Below are 26,310 nucleotides of genomic sequence, written 5' to 3'. Positions count from 1 at the left end.
AAACTACACAAGAATAAAATTTCCTGGGAAAAAAGAAAATAAATTTGAACAACTGAGGAGAAATCTGTTTTGCAGACCTACATTTTTGCTCCTTGCAGATCTCTAAAATACTGATTAGGCCCAGGTTGGCTTATCCCACAAGAGCTGACAAGATCACAGCTCATGGCAGTATGAAAAGTTAATTTCCTTTGTTAATATGCTCATTGCTACTGCACGGAGTGAGACAAATGGAATAGGGAAAAGGAATTTTAAAAAAAATTAAGATTAAAGTACTTCCAGCAAGTCAAAGTATATTTAGCTTTTCTCATCCCTCAGTTCACATGCACATATATATTTAAGAGACACCTTAAACAACACATGGCTAAGGAGTATTGCTATGAACATGTTTACATACCTTATCCATTGAAAAAGGTGCCCTTCTACAGCAATAAAATGAACAGTTGGCTAGATTTCTCATCTCAGCTCACCAAGTATTAATATGATTACCATCTTACAACCAACAGGACTACTCAGGTAGAAAGAGTTGGGTGCTCTATCAAAATCAGTCATGTATCTTCAATTACTGAACCTTCTACAGCAGATTTTCAGGCATGAAACTGGTTTTGCCCAAATCTATTCTAATCTGAAAATCAGACAAGATTTTTTAAATCAGAACAAAAATATTTCTAATGTTTAGTATTTAGGCTTTGACTTTAAATTTATTGAAAAATTATACACAGTCGATAAAATGAAAGGTAAAATAGTAGAAAAATGGTGTTCAAAACCTTCCCCTCTTCCCTCTCCCCACAAAGATATCTGTGCTGTCCATTGCTGAGGCTTTGAAATTTGAAAAGCAAATTCTACAATAATTCCCTCCTAATAGAAAAGACCTTTAGATCTGGGGGAGACAGATGTGCACAGCAGAGACTGGGTGGGAAATGATGGGATGGGGAACGATGGGAAATCAGGAAGGGCAATGTACAATATTCTAAATGTGATTTTCAAGTTTGAAGTGTTTGAAAGGTTTTTTTTTACTATTTCAAAGAAGAGCTTAGAACACAATTTTGAAAACTTAAACCTCAACTTCAACTAAATTTTTAAAAAACTTTTCTAAGCAAAGGAACTCAACTTCTATTAACAATAAATTTACTTCTTACAACACAAAGCAGAAGTCATGGTTTTGTTCAAAAGGTGAGCTTTATAGAACTCAATACAAAAATATATGTTTCCAAGTAAAAAGTATTTGCATGAACATCAAAAACAGCTTCATGATTGTGGAAAGTTTCATCACAGATATCTCTTGATGGCATAGGTTTTAGTGAGGATTATAAAGCCATTTCAACTACACTGTTTCCATTAAAATAAATTCAGGACATCCAAATCCAGAGGCAGTGACTGGAAGGCTATTAGAGAAAACTAATAAGCTTTCTTGAGCAGACATGTTATTCACAGACATCCTGCTGAATCTAATTTTTTAATATTGTTTTAAAGATAACCTACAGGTCAACTGCATGGGAATACATTAAATTTTCACTCTCGGCTTTCTAAATAATGTATTTAAAAAGCTGTCGTTTCTTAGCCTTGAGCTTCATTTAATACTGTGTCTGAAGGAGAAAGGAGTGAACATGTAAACCCCCTGGTTTTCAGTATCAGATATATAATTCTCCTCACACACTCCATTTAGAAAAAAACCCAGTAAAATGTCTTTTCTCTACTCGTTTTTTCTCATGGCACAGAAAACTTAGCAGCAATTTAATTCTCATGTCTGATATGGAAATATTCATCCTTTCCCAAAGTCTTTATAAATTTCATATTATTGAAAAAATAATGTAAATGTTCTGATTTCTTGTTTCATGTAAATAACTATAATAGCAATAACAACAGCAATACTAGCAGTAGCAATGTCTGCTAGTAAAATTGAAGCAGTCTGAGGTGGCTAATAGAATAATGTAAAGACTCAGCCAATAAATCTCGAAGCAGTTACATTTCTTGGTGTCTGCAATCCGTCCAAGGAAAATGGAAGGTTTAGGAAATAACTAAAAGAGAAACTGCAAAACTTTACATCATTCATGTGTGCCAAAAGTTACTGATTCTTGATTTTCTTATATCATGTTTTTGTTTATTTGATTTTTCAGATTTCAAGGGGTCTAAACACTAAACCTGAGATTGTGGTAGTGTGCAGAAAGCCCTAAAGAAGTGCTCAACTTGTCTGGACAGAGATGTCTACACCACCACTGACAATTCTGTGGTAACACAGATGTTATTTTGTAGGTAATGTGTTTGAGTTATTTGGAAAAAAAATAAAATACTGTGGATCAAAGTAGACATTCTACTACCTGCAGTGAAAACCAGATGCTACTAAGCTGCACTGGAGAACTGTCTTGCTTTGTTTTTAGCAATAATGAATTACAATAAATATATTTTGCTTATTATTATCCACACAGCCACAGTAGAGTTTATCCCATGGAGTCTACTCCATTAATCTTTGCGTTTAAACTGTATCTAATGAAATAATGTATAAAAATACTCAAAAGCGCATTACCTCATTTAATACAAGTAAATACATTAGGTTTTTAAGAGACGTTCTAACAGTTTAAGTTAAAAATTATATTTACTTTACCACAGAGTTATTGCTGCAAGTCTGCAAGCATTTCAGAATGCTTTTTAGCTTATTTCTCTGCAGGGGGAAATCTGTATTAAAGCAAAATAAAAACTTTCAATCTCAAGAAAAATTCAACCTCTCAATATAGAAAAAAGAACACACAGGTCAGGTCTCATCCAACCCACTACATCATTTCAAATGTGAAAAAGTCATGAGTGAACTTGGTCTGATCCCCTAACAGAAAACAATTCTCAGATATTCTTCCACCTTTATACATATTTTGATAAAGGAAGAGTTTACCTGAACCATGCAATTAAAAAATGAAAAATAGAACAAAAAACCTCCAGACAATGGCCCCTAGAAACAAAATTCCTAATGTTATCATCTTTAAATGACAAAAAATAAAAGATTCAAAAAATGAAAGAGGTTCTTTCCTTGAAGTGAATTTTTTTTTGATTGCTGTTTAATTAAAGTACATGCTGGACTCCAAACCATATTTTAATGCCGACAATTTGCTGGTCACTCTGGAATGCAAGAATGCACAGGTATGCACAGACCCCATTCTGACTGGCCTGTATGTGGTTAATTGCCCTCCAAAAATAAACACATAGATAGCCAAACCTTGAAGAATTTTCTCATGTAACAAAACCAAGTTGCTTTCAGTTATTTCTTTTTACCTGCAAGAAAGCAATTGCTTTACCAACCACTTTGAATTGAAAATAAATATGAAAAATTGCTACAGAAATTGCACACTTTATGCATCTGATGAGCTGGTGAGCAGTGCGTTTCCCATGTCAAGCAGTGACTGACCAAAGCATTAACTTGTGTTACTGTAACCCACACTGTCAAAAGCCTATCTCTTTGCAAATGGTTCTTCAAACTCTGAACACTGAGTTGAAAAATCTTTCATACTTGACCTCACTAAGAAAACTCATGTAAAAAGATGATTTTTTTTTTCTTTTAAAGAAGAACAGACCATGTTTTCATGGACGATACTGTAGTTAAAATTTCTTGATTCAACCCTATAAATGAAGATGCATTACTTGAAAACTTGTTGTCTATGTCAAACAAAAAACTTTTAGGCCACTTACAGCATTTAAAGAAAGTTTTAATGTTCCACTTTGCAGAATTCTTTTCTTTATTAGTATTTTAATCACTTTTTGCATCCATGGGAAAAAGATTTCCAAAACGCACATTTACTTTAAGTATGCCATCCTGTGCGTTCTCTAAGTCTCTTTTGAGAAAGAAACATGATCAACATACAAGATTCAAGCAGGAAAAATGAATGTTCCAATGACTAAAGTAGAGCAAGATGACTGTTTGCGATTCCTGTCAATGATGGTGCATAAAAAAACCTTGGTTTGCTTAGAACAGACCTTCAAAAACAACAGATTAGTGATAAATATCTCAAAAAATTTTTACACTGTATTTTAAACATACTTGCATGCCAAAAGTGTAGGCACCCATAGAACATGAAAACTGCATTTAGCTGGAAGTGTTAACACAGTGAATATTCAGCTAATTGATACTGCTTACTACAGGAGCCAAGGTGAACTATGAATAGGGTGAGATAAAGCATTTGGAAGAAAACAAACTTTCTTAAGGGAACAAATGAAGTCAGAATTGTACAAGATACTTGTCAAAGTGGAGTTGACATCTGTCAGTATTTACAATACAGTATTCACTTTTTTCCTCTATTATCTTCCTCATTCCATTTTCTCTCTCTGTTTTACATAATAACTTTTATTTTTTTAAATCCTATCTGACTCACCCTCCCATTATTTAAAAAAATGTCACCGTAGGACCTTGATATCAGTAACATCAACCCTGAGATGCATCACTTCACACATTCTAAACGTATAACTTCTACCAGTTCCCTGAAAGGATGGCCATTTTTACTGAAATCCCAAAATAATGACTTAAACCCAAAATTTATCTTCACCCATTTGAAAACATCCCTCTTGATTAGAGACCAGGATTTTCAGATAGGGAGCACCATTAGGCATTTATCATTTATGATACTGGGACATTACCATTTCTTTAAAAATTACATGAGTGTCTTGAACTAGCTATTCACAAGATGAGAATTTTATAATCTCAGTTCTAAACAAAATGGCTTTAACCCACAATAGCAACAAAACTGAAGGGAAATCATGCTTAGTCTACATAAAATACTCAACCTATCCCATACTACTGTAGTTCAACACACATAATTATCGATGTTTTGACAATTTAGTAATTATTCATGCAATTATAATTTAAATTGATTAATTGAATAGCTCATTTTCCTGCATTTTGTTTTTATCAGTTGTTATTAACATTTCAGAAGCATTAATATTTATAGATTACAAAGATTACATGAAGCAATTAACACATTTTGGAATATTATTACCGAGCGAAAACAAACATCAAACACAATTCAATAAACACGAGTTTCCATAATACAAAAATTAATTCAATTCTTTCAGCATCAAATAGGTAAAACATAATATATATAATATAGATACAGTTTTGATGCACCCCACTACTGACAGAGCACCGTGGGAGCTCTCAGAAGCACCTGCACTGCTGTTGCTGTCTTCCTCTACTGGGAGTTTGTAATTAGATGGAGCAGCATCAATGCACCTCTGCTCAATGACCTCATTACCATAAATTTCACTACACCTAAGTTTATTCTGCCTGCCTTCAAATTTACTCAAGTCAGAGCCTGTACTCAAGAGCTGCTCTGTGAACTACAAAGGGTAACGAGCCTGCAGATATCTTGGTTTTGGGGGTTTTCCTTTTCCTTGTTTGTTTGGGAGGTTCTTTGTCTAAGGAGAAAACAAGTTCAAATTAATGGTCTCTACAGCAAATGAGCTTTATCTACAACAGCTTTTTATCCCACAATACACCTTTCCCCTTTATTTACGTATTTGTCTAACATAATTATTCCAATGGCTAGTGAAAATGCCAATTATGGACTGACTGAGAGTAGAAATAGTCCTACAACAGATTCTTCTCTAGGACTTAGGACAATGTGAGGAGCCAAATAATATCCAGGAAGAGTAAAATAGGATTGCAGGGAATTAATACAATCTTCTATGTTCTTCAATTTTATTTTTTTCTCTTAGCATTTGTTCCTTCACATTTTTGATCTTTTTTTTTCCTTTTTTAAACTTTTTTTCTTTTTTTAACTTTTTTTCTTTTCCCCTTTTAGGGAAAGAAAGGGAGGCAAAATTTCTACAAGCTACCAAATTAATTTCTGTGGAAGGAATAAAAGTTCATAAAAAAGGACAGAATCTGTCATTTTCAATTCAAATATTTTATAGGCAACTACCTTTTCAAAAAAAGACATTTTAATGTGATTTTTACATACACAGTTTAGAATCCTAATCTTAAAACAAAACCAAAGTCTTTCTAGGACTACTGTTTAGTATCCTAGCAAATATTTCCTTTAGAAAGAGGGAAAAAACCTACATGGACAGAAAATCAGAGACAGAAAAAAGCTAACAAAAACATCATAGCAAATATTTCCATTTCCATTCCAAATTTCAAGTGCCACAGACATGGGATTTATGTAACCCCCAACATAAAATCACACAGCAGCCTAAGTCATGTTATTGCCTTCACCTTCAGTTTAAATTTCCCCTTCTTAACCTTATCCTGTTACTCCCATCTCATACTTTATGCAAGGGCCAGGGGGAGGGAATAACAGATTAACCCCAGAGGTAATCAGCCTAACAAGGTCACAAGCAGTTTTTTCTCAGTCAGCAGAGTCAACACAAGTGATTATGGTCAGCATCCACATACAGCCATCTCTGACCACATAGCCATGTTAATGAAATTGATAGGACTGGCATTTCTAAGACAAATATTTGAACACCTCTGAAATTGCAGCAGGGTGCCTGGTTCATCCAGCTATCTCTATCTCCTGTGGATCAAACACTAAACTGAAGCTTGTCTGTTGATTCATCTTGAGAAAAAAAACTAGGTCTTTGCTATATTTTCTCCTCCTTCCTTGTATTAATTATCCAAAGTTATTAAATCCTTCCACTATCAACCAGGATAAGTCTAACACCTTTGTCTCTAGAGGATTGAAGCACCTTACTATTTTAAGTGAAATTTCATCTCAAGCGTTCATTAGTTCATATTAATGAGGATGAAATAATATAGCAGAAATTACTTTCACAAAGTTACATAGAAGTTACACACAACAGAAGTCAGTGCTTTAACCTACACAATAATTATGATTCCTTTCCTCTCCTGCACTCTCTGTTGCCGTTTTTTGTTTAAAAGGAACACCACAATTCCAGCTGCAATGGCAAGTGTTCAGTGACACTGACAATACAAAACAGGGACATTCGATTCCAGAGATTTTCCAGACCATGCTTTTGGAAGAATCTGCTCATAAAGGTTATATTTTATTTGAAGGTATGATATCTCCCCAGACCCTATTCCACCTCAGTTCTCCATCAAAATCACAAAGAAAGGAAATCCCACAAGTTGCAGATTTCAAGAGCCCTACTTCATCTTCTGTGCTACAGACGCCTCTATGCGATAAAAGGAAGAAGGACGGAGAGCTGCCATGAGGACTCAGGCTGTCCCCAGCCAGGCTAGGTGCTCACATGAGAACCCTGACATGTGCAGGCCCATTACCTGCAGGAAAGCACAGAGCTGGAGCACAGAGCTGCTGAATGTGTGCTGAAATGGACCCAGGAGGCTCTGGCACAGCAGTGGGAGCGCAGCTGCAGAGCCGTGCTGCACTGCGCAGCCTCTAGGACACAAAACCAACACCAACCAATTCAGCGTTGGGAAGACTTTTACTGAGGAGGGCAAAGCAGAGGAATACATCAGGGATGCACCTAGGGAGATACACAGCTCCCTATAGCTGTGCAACATCTTTCACCCTTGTCTGTAACAAAACTTCTGTACTGATATGAATGCAGGAAATGGCTTCTAGCTGTGCACGTACAACCCTATTTTCCTCTTAATAATATATTTTGCAGCAATCATTACTTTGCAAACCACTTCAGAGTGAGAATGAATCCTGTTGCAGAAACTTAAATGATTAGGTAAAATTTAAACTAGCAGGTTTGAAATACACACACATATATATACACACTACACAAACTTAGATGCACATATTCACATTTGCATATTTTCAAGCCTGCAAGTGGTATCAGTATAGACTATTTAAACAAATTATGCATACATATTTCTGTTTACAGCATTGAGTTACACAAACTGCAGTAGTCAGCACAGTAGAGAGCTTATCCTTAAGCTGTTGCTGGATCTTGTTATTCAAGTGGTATGGGACAGCAAAATTTCATAAAAATACTAGGGAACCTGAGGAATGAGAGTATAAATAAACTTGCACTTTAATTTAATTGTTACCTTGAGATTTTTAACAAGATAAAGTGCATTATCATCTTCCACCACCACCTTTTTTCCTTTTTTTTCCTAACATGGCATGCTTTCATAGCTTTCCTTGCTGGTATTACTCTGGCAATAATGGCAATAACTCTGATGCTTCCTATCATCTTGACTTCCCCACTATGGTGTGTGTGCTCACTTACTGATGGGACTGAAGGCTTCACTGAGCTAGAATGAGAATAACTCAATTTCACCTTATAAAAAACTTAGGTTAATTACTTGGCCCTGTCTGATTTTCTCATTTTCAAGAACTCATTTACCAGATAGAAACTAAATGGTCATCTGGCAATTCCCTCTTGTTTCAGCATCTGTAACGCTACATCACATAACCCGAAGTTTTACATACTTTAAATATAAAATTTTTATGAACATATGAAAAATTTCTAGATAAATAATTTATTGAACTTTCAGTCAAAAGTTATGGGAAACAGTCTAATGCAGTCAGATATAGCTCTCATCCTCAAAGCTAAAAAATTAATAGGTGTTAAATTCTACATTGAAATGAATGCTCCTTTTCCCCAGGTGAAAGATTAATGACAGCTTCAATTATACAAAAAGGAAACAAATTATGAATAATTTATATGAAATAGATTTGAAGCAATTTTGTGGGCACATGCTGCTGTGAGACACTAGATGCATGAAATATTCTGGGGAAAATAAAGAGTTGAATACAACCTATTCAAACAGTGACACAGACATTTAACACATTTTATGTCAATGTCTTTTTATAGTAATTTTATCTAGAGAAAAATATTCTGTTGCAAATTTCACTGATAATAAATGCAGAAACCTAACAGCTAAAAAAACTAAAATATAATTTGAGTTATAAAACCAAATAAAACATAGCAGTATAATAACAATAATATTAATAATGATAGTGACAATATTTCAACTTTACTGCATTATTGAATCCAGCATTCAAATAAGCTTTTCTTTTTTCCTCCAATATTAAAGTTATTTTTGTGCATACAAATTCAAAATACTATTAATTTTCTATGTTGCCTCTGTTTTTTGTTAAAAAAGGCAAAATGAAAATTCTTTAAGTGAGGATTGTCATTTTAAGCCTGCCATAGGGGAAGTCTAACTGAAATCACCGTTCAAATACGTAAAAACTTGACCATATCTTTGTCACTCGTAAATAATGAAGTGACACCGGTGGAGACTTACCCAAAAGCTTTTGCCTACATCTACCCTGCTCTAATTGTTTATGTATGCATAGAAAAGGAGCACAAATGAGCTCTTAACAACTTTACATCCTCGCTATCTATCACATTCACGGTGAGAACGTAGAAGGTGACGGTAACCAAGGTTACAACTGCTAATTGGTTTAAATATAAGGAAAATCAACAAGATTGGCCTGGGGTGCCATGGCTCCTGAGGCCTCTGCCAGCTTAGGCTGATCCTGTAAATTGTAAAGCAATACTTTGTTAAAACAATTGCCCTGCTGGGCAGCATGCTGCACTGTGCAGAAGGATGTGGAACACCTACAGTACAAGGAGCCGTTTTCATAACTTTTCCATGAACAGATACTTAGGGAAATCATATCATTTATTATACTGGTGAACAATTCTACACTTTTTAAAATTACATTTCTCTGCACAATCTCTCTTCCATAGTTTTACTCACATGTACACATTGTTTGGCTATTATATTAATGTTGCTACTATATTTTTTAAATCAGTTTGTAGAGACCTCTGTAGGTATGGTATTGTGGATTTCCTAGATGGTTCTGCAGCCTTATTCATAAAATCTACTTAATAGTTATAGAAATAAGATGATAATTTGGAAGAAAACTCCACATTCTTAGATAATTACTCTTTTCTCACATCTAGTTTTTGAGTTTTAAATTACATGGTTTTCTTATAACAAATTAAAATACAGATCTTAAACATCTCATCAATCCCTGTCAGATTAACAGTTCAAGGCTTGCAGTATAAAAGGAAACTTAGATGTACTCTATTTCACAAGATTTTCAAGGAATTACATTATCTTGATGAAAATCAGGCAGCTAAACACTTCAAACTCAGATGAAGAACTCCTTCTTATTCTGAAATTAAGTTTGGGTGTTTAGATAAAGATCCCAGATATAAGGAATGGTTAGGGTTAGATGGGACCTTTAAAGATCATCTAGCGATAAATCATTCTTACACTATTAGAATCTCACATAGCTAGCAAAAACTTACAGTTAAATCCCAGATACTCACTTTACCATCATTGGAGGAGAACCTCTACTGGTTTTGGCTGGAATAAAGTTAAATTTCATCATCGCAGCTCACATGGGGCTACACTTTCAGTTTTTGCAGGAAACAGTGTTAGTAACTCAGGGATGTTTCAGTTTTTGCTAAGCAAGGCTTACATCCAAGAACATTTCTGCTCCTCACCCCACCCTACCAGCGAGGAGACTGGGGTTGCACAAGGAGCTGGGAGGGGACATAGCCAGCAGGGTTGATCCCAACTGACCAAAGGGTTACATCATGTTCTGTGGTGTCATGCTCAGCATATAAATCTGAAAGGAGGAGGAGGAGGAAGCAGAAACATTCAGAGTGGCATTTTTCTTCCCAAATAACTGTTACACATGATGGAGCCCAGCTTTCCTGGAGATGGCTGAACACGTGACTGCCCATGGGAAGCAGGAGATAAATCCCTTACTTTGCTTTCATGTGTGGCTTTTGCCTTGCCTATTAAACTGTCTTTACCTCAACCCTCTTATCTTTCTCATCTTTCCCCTCTGCTTCTCTTCCCCATCCCACTGATCAAGTGAGAAAGCAGCTGTGGGGTGCTGAGCTGTCAGGGTGAACAGCAAAAACCCCCCAAAACCCTCACTTTTCCTTGTTTGTTCAATTATATTTCAGAATGACTGTTGTCTACTATTAGCTTGCTTAGTCAAAATCAGATGTGGCAACACGGGATCTACCTATGTCAAACAGATCATTCATAATCACATTTTACTTTGTCTTGGAGAAGCACATGGCATCATTTCCTCGCATAAAAAGAAATCCTTCCTTAGAGTTAAATCAGATGCTTGATCCTTTGTCATGACTTCTAAATTTCATTTGCATACAGAAACACAAATTACCTAGTTACTCACCGGACTATAGTCCCACATATATGCACCTAAAATTCTGGTTGGGAATACAACAAGGAAAAGTGGTTCATACTAATGGCTACAATTCAGCACTAAGTACATGCTCTTGTGCCATTAGCTCCGTGTCTTTCGCGTGATGTAATGAATTAAGGACCAGCCCATGCCCTGTGCAGAAGAGGCTGCAAATAACAATTGGGAACATAGATTATAATAATGCTCAGATTTTGAACTAGGACCCAGAGAAACACTAGGCATTCTGCAAAAACAGTTGGACACAGAACTGCTTCTAGGCAAACTGCTTAATCAATGTTAATACATATTTACATATTCCCATCAAAATAATTTGAACCCACCACATATACATATGCTTACAGAATCACAGTATAAATAGATACTGTCAGCACAGAGTGATTAATGAAGAAATAATTTTAAATTTCTTATTTTCAATTATATCCATTATCTTTTCAGAAGACAAAAACCTGGCAAATACTACTGCATAAAATTATGAGTATTCAAGATCTAGATTCTTTTCAAATAAAGGAAAAAACATTACTATTCTTTCCCCAATTTTAGAAACATCAGAGAAAGGGAAAAATGGAAAAGAGATGAGTTTGCATATTGCCTGGTGAATAGAAAGAAGAACATTAATAATTTGAATTTATACAGTTTTCATGTATTCTAATTCAACATAGTCTAGAGGTTTGATCTGAAAACTAAAATAGTAGCTACAAAAAAGTATCAATAAAGTGATGCTAAATCTATGCAGTATGATAAATGTGCTACTGACAGGCAGTAATGTTACAATTGTTAGGAACAGAAAGCTTGATCTGGAATACTGTGCATAACTGGTCATTCCTGTTCAAACTGGAGCAGGAATAAACAAGACCTTTTAAGATACACATAGGAGTATGGAAACTATGACAAAAAGGGAATATTGTATTACAGGTCTCTCAAAATATGATGAACATTACAAAGGATGGCTCTTCAAAGTTTAGAAACAATGTATACAGAAACAAATGGATAATAAATTCAGCTTGATAAATAGATGATCTCTAGCTATCAGAGAAGCAAAGTCAATTCCAGGTTTATGTTCTACTACAGCAAGTTAAATAACTATATGAAATTGTTTTAAATATAAAAAAATATTTACTCACTGCAAATCTGAAACTATCAATACAACTCTCCAAATCCACAACCTACAATATTAAACAGTATTTTTTCAGAACTTATGCCTCCTTTGATGACAGAATGATTCAAAATTTTCAAGGTGTGCTCAGAATCAAGAAGCTAGATTGCCATCTAAAACTGAATGCAAGGTTTTAAACTTCAAATGAAGCAGACTAAGGTGATAAAGCTTGGGAGTATTATTATAATTAAGTTGACAACAGTAACAGAAAAATGTTTCCAAGATGCCTTAGTTGAATTCTGCTAAAATATTTCAGAATTTATTTGATTTGGATGAAGCTAGAACATCTTAACATCAAATAAAATGAAATGGGGCAACTCCTTTTATTAAACTCTTTAAATACATTCCAGTGTTTTCATAAGCTTAATTCTTCTGTATTTTTTCTCCAGTGCTATTCAGTGTTCCATTTACTTGGTTAATGAAAAAAGCATTTTCTTAATGATCATAACCTGCTTCCCGCTCCGCAAGCTCCCTTCTGTTTTTCACAGAGAGAAAAATATTTCTTTCCATAAAAGTGGACTGGGAATGGAATTCCTGCCACACGAGGAAAGGCTGAGAGAACTGGGTTTGTTCAGCCTTGAGAAAGGAAAGCTTAGGAGAGATATACATTATCATCACATTCCAGGATTTCAAGGGTGGCTACAAAGGAAATGGAGACTCCCTTTTACAAGGAGCTAGAAGCAAAATACAAGTAATGGGTACAAGTTGGGCACACTCTGATTAGACACAAGAGGAAAATGTTCTGCAATGAGAATAATAAGCCATTGAAATAATCCCCAAAGGTAAGGTGCTGGATTCCCCAACACCGGATATTTTTAAGACTGAGCAGGACATGGTACTGCACCATCTTGTCTGTATGGTGCTTATGCCAAGAAAGGTTGGACCAGATGATACTTGAGATTGCTTCCATCCTGGTATTCTAGGATTCTGTGAAAAAATTAATGAGAATTGCCTGCCATTTCCAGATCATTTTCCCTCGGAAAAGCGGAATTGTGAAATGCCCACTTTGGGGTTTAGTTTTAAATGGAAAGTATTTTTCAAAGCCTTAGCTGAAATTCAGAAATAAGACATTCTGCTGCATTAGAAGTGTACACAAAAGCATATGGCAGAGGTCAAAAAAAGATGCAGTCTACATTCCACTTTGCTTCCTTCCAAACCCAGACTTGTCACCTACAGAATAAGGAAGCAAAAAGCTGTGTCTTCATGACACAGACCCACATGGGCACAAGACTCACAAAAAAAACCCATACTGAGGGAATCAGGTCCACAGAGGAGCTGCAATGCAATGAAAAATGAAGTTTAATTGGAAAGAAGGGGCTTGAATAGCTCACTGGAAGTGGCTTGGTACACTTAGAACAATTTGCTATATTCTTTATTTTCTGCTGTTTCACTATTTGTCAGTTTTCAGCACTAAACTCTGTATCTTCACTCAAGACCAGCCAGAAAATTTTTCAATATTGAAAAGGTAATGACTACTAAGCAAAATCAAAATTGATTTCAAACAAAATTTCAGATTAAAAATGTTCACAAGTGAAAAAAGGATTTTCAGTCAACATCCTGCAAGTTGGAAAGATATTGCCAGCAAAAGCTTATACTGAATATAATTTTCTTCAGATGTGAGGGATAGAAAAAGTCATGGTTATGAGAGTGGGAAGCAAAGAAAATGAAAAGAAAAGCTTGGCAGGCCTCAAGAGACATTACTGTTTTATTTCCTGTTGTGAGGATTATTGTTCTACAGCCAATCACGATATTAAATGACACACAGTATTGTCCCCAGTAGTTTATTTTTCTGGCTTTCTCACACACTTCAATCTACATGCAAGCTTATTTTTGAACAAGTTTTAATATTAATAGGGTTAAAAGATGCTAAGTCTATGGATGCACCAGTTCTGAACTGTATTTCCATTTTATCAGTTCTAAATCCCATCTGGTAGATTGGAATGCTTATCTCATGAATATCAAAACAAATTAAATGTTGACTAGCAGTCAAGCAGAAGTCAAAATATGCAAATTTCCACATATCCCAATTCCGTAATAGCTACCTCCTGTTACTATTAATAGCTAAATAGTAAAAGCAATTAAATAAAATTTAAAAATAAAATAGCAGTAGTAATTAAATGTGGAGATAATATACTTGGCATCTTTTTTAATGGAATCATTGATTTTTAATTTCCTTTATTTCTCTGAAAGTAAAGTATTCTAGAGGAAAGAGAGCTATAACAATATTCTACAATATATATATAAAACTATAAACTTTGCAGCTTTTACTGCTGTCTTTTTGTGTTCTCTTTTATAGCAGAAACTTACATTCTATACAATTTACTACTGAACACAATAATTTTGCCACATTAATTAGGGGCTTTATTTCACCAAAACTTCAACAGCTTTCAAGCAGACCACGGTCTCTTCATTTGGACTAGCACATTTCTTCAGTGGATAGGAACAATTATTCACCTTTTAGCTTAGCTGTCACCCTGTCCATGTTTCAAGAGCTGCAGGGCAGTATTTCCTGATCACTCCTGTTTTTAAGGATAGGGAAATACAGTGCCTATCTAACACTCATTAATGAAATTGGAGCAGGCATATTGAACTGAATATATTTCAAATATTCAGTCTTGCTGTAGCCTGAAAATGTCAGTTGAATCAAAACAAGCAGACAAGTAGACAATTTTTCCTCTTAGAGACAGGGCAGTTGGATGCCTTTACATACAAGTACCAGTTCTTACTCACCTGGCCAGGTCTACTGATGTAAGTGGCTTTATTTCAATGAACAAAAACTGCAGGATTAAAATTCTTATCAATAAGTCACTTTATTCAGTTTCACATGATACATTTCAACTCCACCACGTAAACTGTCAACTTTACATTGCCTGTACATCTACTATCAAGAGCTTTGCATGCAGAAACTCAACCATCTCTTGCAACAGCATGTTTAATATATGAAGATAATTTTAAAATCCAGCTGTCTGCCACAAGTTTAGGCACATGACACTTTGTTCCTGTTACAGGCAGGAACAAAGAGTAAATGAGGTGCCTTCAGATTATGTCCAGTTGTATTCATCAGAGACCAAATGCCATTGCACTGATTAGGATCACAAAGAATGTAAGTGACCCATACTCAGTCATCTCCTGCTTAAACACTTCACCATTGACAAAACATCAATACTGGTTTATAGACACAGCATGCAAGTCAGAATGAACCATGCATTACATAAGAGACCAAAAAAAAGCAAACTGAAAGAGCAAACAGATGTTATATCAAAGGGTTTCACACATGGAGGAAATGCAAGCAATGGCAAACAGTACAATTTTAAAAATAAATTTAACACCTATCAAGTTCTGAGCATGCCACTGTCACAAAATGCAACTTTTCACTCACCAAAGTAGAGTTATGTGAAGCATCACCTGAGACCTCGGGTGTTCTTGTGCTGTTTGGAAGTCTGTGAGGGTTACGAGCTATCGCTTGGCACCAGCCCAACATTTTCTCCTTCCACTTATCCCTTCTCAATTTCTGAAATTCTGAAAATAATTTAGATTCCCTGAAACATTGACACTTTGAATTCAGTGTGTGCATGTCTCTGGATGCATGCCTTTTAAAACAGCTTTTTAAGTTATATCTGAACAACAAGCTAGTAAAACATATTTTTAAAAGAACATGTTTTCCTAAATTATTCCAAAGTGCTAAACCATAAAGGTTAGAAAAGAGTCATGCATTTTCAGAGCACCTTACATGCATTAATACTATTTTTGTGTCAGCAAATACAGTGCCTTCTCTCCATGTTAAATCTTCCTCATGTTGTAACTTTAATTTTGATAAGTGTTATTTTAAAGGGGCTTTATTACAGAACACCTCTGAGACTAGCACCATCCCAAAAACTATATAGCATTTGGATACAAACCCCCACATTCACTGAAATAAGGAGAAACAGCCCTAAATCAGCAGCAGATACTAGATAGAAATAAACAGTGCGAAAACACACAAACCTGTATGTACCCATGCCCAGACACTCCAGAATACCTGGCTCATCTTGAAGTGCTATGCTAGGATATGTTGTAAATAGCAAAGCCTAATGCAGGCACACCCGAAATAAATGCTCTGTGCCAACTACAAATTGCCTCTGAATTTACTTCTAGTTTGAAACAATAACAAAATACCTTGTAAATAACACTACCACATTCTGGAAATGCAGCACTAGTAGAGGATGCTATTAAGTGTAAGAAACACTCATAAGTTTGTTTAAAATCTCGCTATCTGTTTCTTCCCAAGTGAAGTTGGCAATGGAGGAATTCAGTGCAAAACTTTGCTAATTAATTACAAAAAACAACTTAGAACAATTTTATTAACATCTGAAGCAATTTCTAATCTGGTTGTTTATAACATAATGTAATTCAAAATGTGTTATTCTGTTATTTCTGAATCATGAAACATAATAAACAGGAAGATTAACTTTCCAGACTGAGTGCCTAGTACTCCAAATAAGGGTAGCACTAGACTGAATAAAACTGGAAAATAATGGAAAAAAAAATACAATAATGCTGAAGACCTCCCATGGCAGTATGCAGCATCATTGAATATTATGCACTTGTAACTTAAGTTTATTGTTTCTGCAATACATCTCCATGCAGGACACAAATTATGCATATATTTACAGCAGATTTTATCTTTCCAGGTTCTGAGTCTGACAAACTACAACCCCTTCCTGAATAAGCTCTACCATTTCCACACTTAACCATTAATATATAGTTTTCCAAGTATGAAATGCACAAAGCTGTATTCCCCACAAAACCTCACGGAAGTGAAAGGAATAAGTGGAAATTAGCATTAGCTTTATTGCACTGGAGATGATTAGGTGAGTGAGACAGCAGATTAAGTGATTTTTTTTTTTTTTCAATTTTTTGGTCCCTTTGAATCTCAATGTGAGATAAAAAAGCATGCTCAGTAAGAGATCAATCAATCCTTTCTATACTGCCTGTGCTCATGAAGACAAGAAATCATTTGAATATAGGTACACTCTTACTCTGGTCTCTTTGGTGTGCAGAACCCTTTGGAAGATTTGCAATTCTTTTTTTGCCCTGAGCAATCAAAATGACTGCCACTGTCCAGATCATAACTGAAAGATTTTGCTCTTGCTCATACACCTGAAGAACCACCAGAAATAAGTTTCCTGAAAACAATAATCTTAATTCATCGTCCAGATTTCTGAAAAAAATTAAAAAATTACTTTATTCATATTTTTAAGGTGAGAAAATTTTTACTTTTAAGTTAGCCAAGCAAAGGGACACACAATTATTGTCCATCTTGTACAATATCAATGCTAAAAAAAAAAAGAGAGTTTAAGGATGATGTATTAAAAATTAGCCACTTGTTTGAAATAAAAGCATAATATTGCTAAAAAAAGTCACAAATCTAGCAAGAGAAAAGAAATCACACACTTAATTCAGGAGCATAGTCAGATTCAGGTAACAAAAGTTATGATTTTCAGTCCTTACCAGAATCTAACCGCTATCACAGAACAGCAGGAAATTGAACACAAAACACACTGTTCTTTAGCTAAGCTAAGTTTTGTTCTCTGTGTTCAAAGATTCCCAACAGTAATCAAAGTGACGGTATTTGTCCAGCTGCATGATTTGGCACACCATCAAAATATTCCAGGAGCAGAGCTGCAGGAATACTGAAATACAAATAGCCTTGACTGCTGAGCTCTGCTAAGATAAATACAGCCACTGTTATTCATTATCTATCTCTTCTCTGAGTCTTGCCAAGCTGTGACTTCTAATCAATTATGCTAATTTGGATAAAACCATTAATTGAAGGGCTGGATGCAAGAGAAATCTCTGACAGTTTCTGCTATTTCTGTGTCACCAGTAAGCCACTGGCTTTTCTTAACCAGCCAGTTATTATCCTACGACTGCTGTGTTTCACAGGGACAATCCAGTGCAGCTATAGCATAACAACATAATGACACTAAAACCTTCTGCCAATAAGAAGCTCAACCTCAGGTTTTAAAATTACTTCTATATTAAAAAAATAAATTCATATTAGAATATATGTGATTGTGTCAACAGTTGTACAGGTACTGGTTTTTATTTTCAGTGTTTTGGTGTAATATCTCAGTGCTATGGTGATTCACCAGTGTTTTTTTTAATTCGGGGGGAAAAAAATTACTTTCCACATACAAATGGCAATTACCTGTAAAAATTTCCATAATTTAAAGGCAAAATACATAATCCTCAGAAGAGCTGAGGACCTTCTGCCCCTCCAAACAGAGGACTAATTTTTTGAGTCCAGCATCAAATTAAAATAGCATTAAAGGCCATCAGACTAGAGAAGTCTTATCTTCTTGATTGATACCTGCAGCAACCCTAAAGTACCTGTATAATACCTAATAAAATACCTAATGTTTTAGCCTCATTAAAAACAATGCAGAGACCAACAGAAAACAAGCACACACGCACAAGAATCATTAAGGTGACACCTAGAATGATGGCACCAAGCAAGACTATAATGGTACCAGCTTTCTTGTATAGTTACTGGATATACACAATCAGACACCTCTGCATTAAGTGTAGGCAAGAGTCTGAATTCAAACATGTCATGTTTATTAATGACTGTTTTCAGAAGTGCTTCTAGGGCACTACTGGAAGAGTAAACCCAATTATGCACATCTAAATGCCTTTCCCTATCTGTAAAGACAAAATAGAGCTGTCATTTAACTTAGCTATGCAGCTCTTTCAAAACTGCTGCAGAATCAGAGCCCCTCTCTAGAGTATCAGACATTACATTATAACCAAGTTTTCCAGAACTTAAACTATAAGTTTGCAAACTGCCAAATACAGCATATTATTAAAGAATACCTATATTATCTAATCCATTCTCTTTAAAGAAATTACTTTGATGGTCCTGTACCATAATTAACCACAGAATTATTTCTAACTAAATCCAGCCTTTGTTGATTTGTTCTTTTCTCTTATACTGCTAGTATGTATTTTAAGTTGTCCTTAGTCCTTTAAGACTTTGATTCTTTTTTGTCACAACTATGGATGCATATTTCATTTATCGATTCCAACAATTCAATCACTGAAAATAAATAAATTCAAGATGACTGCTACAAAAATTATTGCAGCTAATATTGCTTTGCTTAACCACTCCATAACTACTATGTCCAAACCATGACAAGAAAGCTCTAAATGTTTTCAAAGAAAAGTCTTTTGGGCTACTAACAATTTAAAATTTGTGGGTATGTTTGCCTTCATAGTCCTACTCCTTTTTTTCCCCCACAAAGGGGGGAAAATTCTTTTGTAAAGCAGAAAGCAATTTTAAATCATTCAAGGCTCTTTAGAAAAACACCAATATGTTTGTTCCCTATGGTAAATTTTTTTGCATTGTAATTATGCCATTTTGCATTTGTGAAGACTTCAAGAAGAAAGTGTTGAGAAATGTATATTTATGGCAACTGATTTAATGTTTAAGAAACCCCATCTTTTATACCTTTAGATACTGCATAAACATCTGTATTTCCTGACGCAGTTTTTGAACTACTTTCATAAGCAACCTCTATTCCATCCTCAAGTATGAATTTGCTGCCTAAAAGGCTCTTGCTGTCAATATCACAGCTACTCTTCAAGGGAATGCTTTGCTCATTCAAGGTTAAACATGTCTGTTGAATTTTCCTCAGACCTTCAAAAAGCAATGGAATTGTATTTGCCACTGCTACAGGTGAGCAGTGAAAGGGTGCCTAACCCCTCCCACACGATCCTTCAGGACTTCTCCGTGGAAATTTCAGATGCATCAGATTCCCAAGTAGGAAGGACAACAGCCTTGACACAAACATGGAGTTGAGAACAAGAACAAAGTAGATGTTTTTGCTTTGCGAGTTTGCATATATTTGGCCATACATGACTGCCAAGTAGCTTAAATCAAAGCTTCAATCAACAATAAAGACATGACTGGTAAATACACCTGATAAACCATATCCAGCACTTGGCAGATGAAAACTCTTCAGGGAAGATACAGAAATAGCAAAAAATGTTAAAATGCAGAAAATCCAAATGAAGCTAAAGCATTAACCACCTCATGAAGTTATGAATGCAATTATCCAAATGAACAGGGCATAATAAGTTACAGTAAGTATTTAATGGACTTTGTTCGGCTTATGAAAAATTAAAAGTTATTTCTTAAGGTTTCTTCCCATTGTTATGTGATTTATTTACAGAAGAAGAAGGGTATATTTATGCTGTAAAGTCAAATCCACTTTGCTTCAGGCAGAGCTCACTAATGAAGTACAATAAGACAGAGAAGTAACTTTTTTGTAAAAAGCCCAATAAAGGTTAAATACCTGAAAGACATAATTTAACCATGAAACACCACTGTATCAAAGGACAGATCATTAATACTGAATTTAAATTAACTTTTAAGAAAAAAGAGAAAATCAGATTTCATTTCAATACCAGATGTATACACACCAAAATGCGCTTAAGACCATGCTTGGTCCAACAGAAGTACCTCCCCTTTGTCAGGGTAGCATTTTTAACAGAATTTTTTTCTGTCAAATACAAAGTTCTGGGCAGCTATAAACAATCTTCTTAAACATAGAAAGCTCTTGCTTGTGAGCAGTCCAGAGAGTGCTCCTGTTGAGAGGTCAGTCATACATAACCCACACTAGACAGTGGCAATCACTGCTGGAAAGAAGGGCTTATCCTCTTGCTTAGGTATCATGGCTCTTTGTAACACAATCTGTAACAACTCCAGGGCAGGACAGGCCATTGCTACTTTATCTTTGCTGGTCTCCTCCATTTTTCTTACCTCACTTCAGATTGTTTTCAGCATCTCTTTTAGGGTAACTTCAGCCCATCATTAGCATTAGTCATTTGCTCTCATATTCTACTATATAATTTTATAAAACATAACTGTTAAATTGGTTTCTGGTTGCCATTGTTAATAATCAGTGTTTTCAAGAAATTTACTCCTGGTAAGGGTGACAGCCTTCCAGTACCTGAAGGGAGACAGGAAAAATGGAGAGGGCAGGACAAGGGGGAATAGCTTCAAACTCTGGGAGAGTAGGTTTAAATTGGATATTAAGAGGAACTCTTCATTGTGAGGGTGGTGAGGCACTGGAACAGATTTCCCAGATAAGCTGCAGATATCCCATCCCTGGAAGTGCTGAAGGCCAGGTAGGATGGATGGGGCTCTGAACAACCTAGTCTAGTGAAGGTCCCTGCCGATGGGAGATGGGTTGGATCTTTAAGGGCCCTTCCAACACAAACCATTCTGTGATTAGTGAGAATTGCAGTCATATCCACTAATACGAATCTGGAGGTATTCTCTGACTGATCAATATCATGAAATAGTTAATCTGAGTGCTAGTTGGTAGAAAATTCAGGGTCACCTCTGGAAACTGAAGTGCAGCTATTTTCTTCTAAAAACTAAAGACCTGAATTGTAATTAGTTAGAAGGCAAAAATTGATATTCTGTCAGAAGGTATTTAGAACACTTACTGAAGTTAAGTTGCATGCATTATAATCAAGAATATTCTGCTAAATATTTTGAAGACTTTTGTTGCCATCAAGGGTATACCACCTAACGAGCTGACAGAAGAGCCAAATGTGTCAGGAAAATTTGTGACAGATTTACCAAAGGAGAAGATTTGGAATCCTTTTTAATAAAGATTAAATAAGCCCAATTAAATAGCTGTTCACCTAAAGCTAACTGAAATATGTTACTCCCTTCTAGTGGATATTGTGATCATGACTTATGACCTGACTTAGGATCTGACCTCTGCTAGTAGAAAGCCATGACAGATGGCCTATTCAGGGTTTCTTCAGGATAAACAGATTTAAGTTATAAATAATTACTGGCCTACTGGCCTAATACTGCAGTTACTGGTAACAGCTTAAATAACTAGTCCCTTACGTAAGTAAAGTTACATTAACCTAAAAGCTAATAATTATGTGAATAAACATTTGAATAATATTACTTTGATAATTTTTGACCAAAATTTCCAGAAAACAAATTACAAAAGAAGGACTTAGAGATGAATGCATGGGAACAAAACTATGACTCAAATAGCTGATTTTTTTTTAAATGGGGTTCTCATTAGACAATAATAATGGTGGCATAATTATTGTAAGCAATTATTCTTGTTGCTCTGGTTGCTGTCAAAAAACAACCTTGAGAAATTGAGCAAGGAAAAAAAAAGTTGAAAGATTATCTAGTCCTTCTAGTTTTTAATGTTTGTAGTTGGGAAATACACAGAAAAGTTTTCCTGAATAGATAATAAATCTGGAAAGGTGCAAGAAGATTCTATGAATATCAGTAGGGCCCTCTAAACTTATATTAGTGGGACTCTTAAAAGTGCCTTCCAATAGTTTCAAATTAAGCCTGAACCTAATTTATTACAATGCCAGACCATAATGGTTTACTCATTATTTTCCACAGAGAAAACTGGGGGGAGCTTCTTTGTGAGATGAAAGCAATGCAGTACATGCAGTTAAAACCACAACTCACACAGCTGTCAGTGAGCTAAGATTCACACAGCCCATATGCATGTCACAGTTATAATACACCATTCCTCACAAACCATTTTTAAAAAACTAAAGATGTGGTATTTGTTGTGCTTGCTAATTAAAGTGTAAAACTAGAAACAGCATTGGTTTCTCTAAGCACACTGTAAGTATCCACCCTCTCACAAGTCTTTCCAAAGAACCTTGAAGGAAGATGACATTGGCAAGATTACTGACAAAATATAAATTTATAAAACAGAAATCTTGAGTGTACAGCAGAAAAAAACCACAGCATTGCTCCCTGGCTCCCTTTAGTGACTGGGTAAACACAAAGATTTCTAACTCTGGGGTGGCTGTGGTGCAGCAGCTCAGGCAGCTGAGTCTCATCCCAAAGGTTTGATCTCTACCCCTGACAGCCCTTCCCTGACTTTGCTACCACTCACACTGCTTTCTACTAGGCTACACTGAGCCCTGGTGCTGACACTGGGACAGGAGTATGCAGCACAGCACGGCACAGAGATGCCCATGCAGGTGTGCAGTGTGGCCTGGCACAGCTGTGCAGTAGCTGTTCATGCAGTCCCATGCAAAGGCCCTGCTCCAAAACCTGGTCAGCTGCTAAGCCACGAGCCCTGCCCTCATGAGAGATTCCAATTATTTGTCCTTCTACAGCAGGGGAAGAACAGAGACAAGCCTTAGCTTTCCTAAGACACCTTACAGCACTGATGACAATGCAATTGCAGCACACAGCCCAGACATGGACACTGGGATTGAGGGCAACCTCAGCAAGTTTGCCAACACCATCAAGGTGTGTAGTTGCGTCAACACACTGGAGGGAAGGGACGCCACCCAGAGGGACCTTGTCTGGCTTGAGGCGGGCCTGTGCGAACCTCACATTCAACAAGGCCAGGTGCAAGGTCCTGCACCTGTGTGGGGACAATCCCAAGCAAAAACACAGGCTGGGCAGAGAATGGATTGAGAGAAGCCCTAGAGAAAAGGACTTGGGGATGCTGGTGGACAAAAAGCTCAACATGACCTGGTAAAATGTACTGGCAGCCCAGAAAGCAACCACATCCTGGGCTGTATCTGGATCAGAATCCCCTCCCCAGCAGGCCAAGGGAGGGGATTCTGCCCCTCTGCTCTGCCCTCGTGAGACCCACCTGGAAGGCTGCACCCAGCTTGGGAGCCTCCAACACAGGAAAATGTGAGTGTTAGAACAGGCTCAGGTGATCCTGTGGCTGGAGCACCTCTCCCATGCAGACAGGCTCAGAGAGTTGGGGCAGCTCAGCCTGGAGAGGCCTCAAAGGACATCTTGGACACCTTCCAGTACCTAATGGGAGCCTATAAGAGAGCTGAAAAGGAACTTTTAAAAGAGTGTGTAGTGATACAATAAACAGTAATGGCCTTAAGCTGAAGGAAGTTTAGATTAGATATTGGAAAAAAATTCACTGCTGTGGGGATGGTGAGGCACTGGAACCAGATGTCCAGAGAGGTTGTGATGTCCTGTCCCTAGGAGTGTTGAAGGTCAGCCTGGATGAGGCCGAGCAATCTGGTCCAGAGGAAGATTTCCTGCCTGTGGCAGGGAGGCTGGAAGTAGGTGATCTTTAAGGTCCCTTCCAACCCAAAGCATTCTGGGATTCTCTGACCTGTACTAAATGCCTCCTCAAGGGTAACCATGTTTGTGAATCAACAAGATCTGGAATCAGAGCCTTCCACGGCCTTGATGTAATTCACTGACAGAATTTCCTTGCACATAAGTATTTGCCCTGGCTGGCTGTTTTTTCAGCTTCCTCCTCCCCATCAGTACACGATTATTCTCCCTGTTTTCTGAAAATTTCTCTCTTTTCATTTACCAACTCTGGCTTCTTCTGCCTTTGGCACTAATCAACGTGTACTTTTTGTTTAAATCACTTGAAAATATAGCACTTGTCCAATATAAAATAGCTTCTTGAACTGGTACACAGGCTATACCTTCTTCCTTTGGCTTCTCAATTCTTTGAATTCAAATTTTATTCATTTAGAAATTTAGATGTTTTACAGTGAATTCTTATTCAATGACATTTTTATTTCTTTAAGGTTCTATTAAGGTTTGTATTATTTTGACACTTAGCTCTCTGTTATACCATTCATTTTCATATATATGTGTGTCTTTAATCACAGTGTTTTTACATTAATCTTTCTCATTTTAAGTTAACAAGCAAGTAAACTTCCATTCCAGTGCTTATTTTTTCATCATCTTCAGAAAAATAAATAAACTAGAAATATTTTTTGAAAGAGTTAATAAATAAAAGTTCCACCAATAAAATTCTGGCAAGCTAGTAGAACCAACACACTTATAAAATTAATTAAGCATTTAGAAAAGCACATCTACAAAATCATACTTCTTGAAAAATAATTTTTACTACATTATCACAGGGCTTGTTTACAACTTTGAAACAGATGCCATGCTACAAAGCTCAACAAGCTAGCTGGCGTTCCCAAAGCCATTCTACTCTCTTGAGATTGAGAACACACACTTAGCAAGTACTGTCAATGGCTAAGATTTTATTAAGGACCCTTTATATATAGCTCCACAGAAAATAAGCATGCTCCAGGAAACACAAAATAACGGAAAACAGAGATGAATGCAAAAGCACATGTAGGTAGTTGGTCTACATTCAACCTTAACACTTAATTTCTCTGCTTAGAAGGCTAAGCAGAGAAAAACTAACTTTTAAAGTAAAAACTGTATTTAACCACAGGCCAGCCACCCACAAACCAGGGAGCATTTCAAGAAGTTCTTAAGGGGAAAAGAAATGTACTGGTGAAAATTATTACATACAGACTACTATTGTTGCTACTGAAGTACTCATTTTAAGAGTCTCCAAGCACAAAAGGTAGAGCCCAACCTCCCTCTCAGCTTAGGCAATATCTGGGATATAACAAATCCAGGTCAGGCCCCTGATAATTGGGTAGAAGTCGGTGGGAAGAAGCAAAAGATGAATAGAAAAGTGCAAAAAGATACTCAGACAGTGGGGTCGGACACACTCATCTGTGATGTGAAAACTGGAAACATGAAACATGCACTGAGCATGCAATAAAGCACCTCAGGAATCTTAGAGCCCAACATGCAATTGGTGAAGGACAGTCTTGTTCATCTCATGTCCATGCTGAAGCTATGTCACATTTTGAAGCATCAGGATGTCTCCAGACCATCACAGGAGAGGCACTGGCATGTTTACAATGACAATCCATTTCTCTGTGCCAACACAAAGCACTATGATATGGTGTGGTCAGGGTGGGGCAGGCTATTCTCAGACACAAAATACATTAATTCCCTGCACAAGCATTTACTTAAGTCTTTATTGGCAACCCATGGGAGTCCAGTTTGCATAGAGAATTATCAGTTGTTGTTAATACAAACATTATTTGTTTTTAATGCCTTAAGTTTCCTGCACTATAACAAAAAATATATTTTCACAAAAAATATACCTCCAGCTGATGTCTAAGATCATAATATCAAGTAAAACATATAGTTTCAATTTTTTGCTTCTCTTTAGAAATGACATT

General features: G+C 36.2%; 1 protein-coding gene across 6 annotated transcripts in view; it reads right to left on the bottom strand.

Moving 5' to 3' along the window:
• Positions 1-26,310, bottom strand: part of MARCHF1 (membrane associated ring-CH-type finger 1) — a 222,755-nt gene that overhangs the window by 72,320 nt on the left and 124,125 nt on the right. For all 6 annotated transcript variants that reach the window (XM_063156268.1, XM_063156269.1, XM_063156270.1 and 3 more), the window contains one exon: positions 15,644-15,783. In XM_063156268.1, the coding sequence (XP_063012338.1) occupies positions 15,644-15,745 (102 nt within the window). In that variant the 5' untranslated portion in view covers positions 15,746-15,783. The remainder of the gene's footprint in view (positions 1-15,643; positions 15,784-26,310) is intronic.

Source organism: Melospiza melodia, chromosome 5 (genome assembly GCF_035770615.1).
Source record: "Melospiza melodia melodia isolate bMelMel2 chromosome 5, bMelMel2.pri, whole genome shotgun sequence".
In the NCBI taxonomy this organism is placed as follows: Eukaryota; Metazoa; Chordata; class Aves; order Passeriformes; family Passerellidae; genus Melospiza; species Melospiza melodia.
Note: the sequence above shows the minus strand (reverse complement) of the source record. Positions and strands in the feature narration are given on the sequence as shown.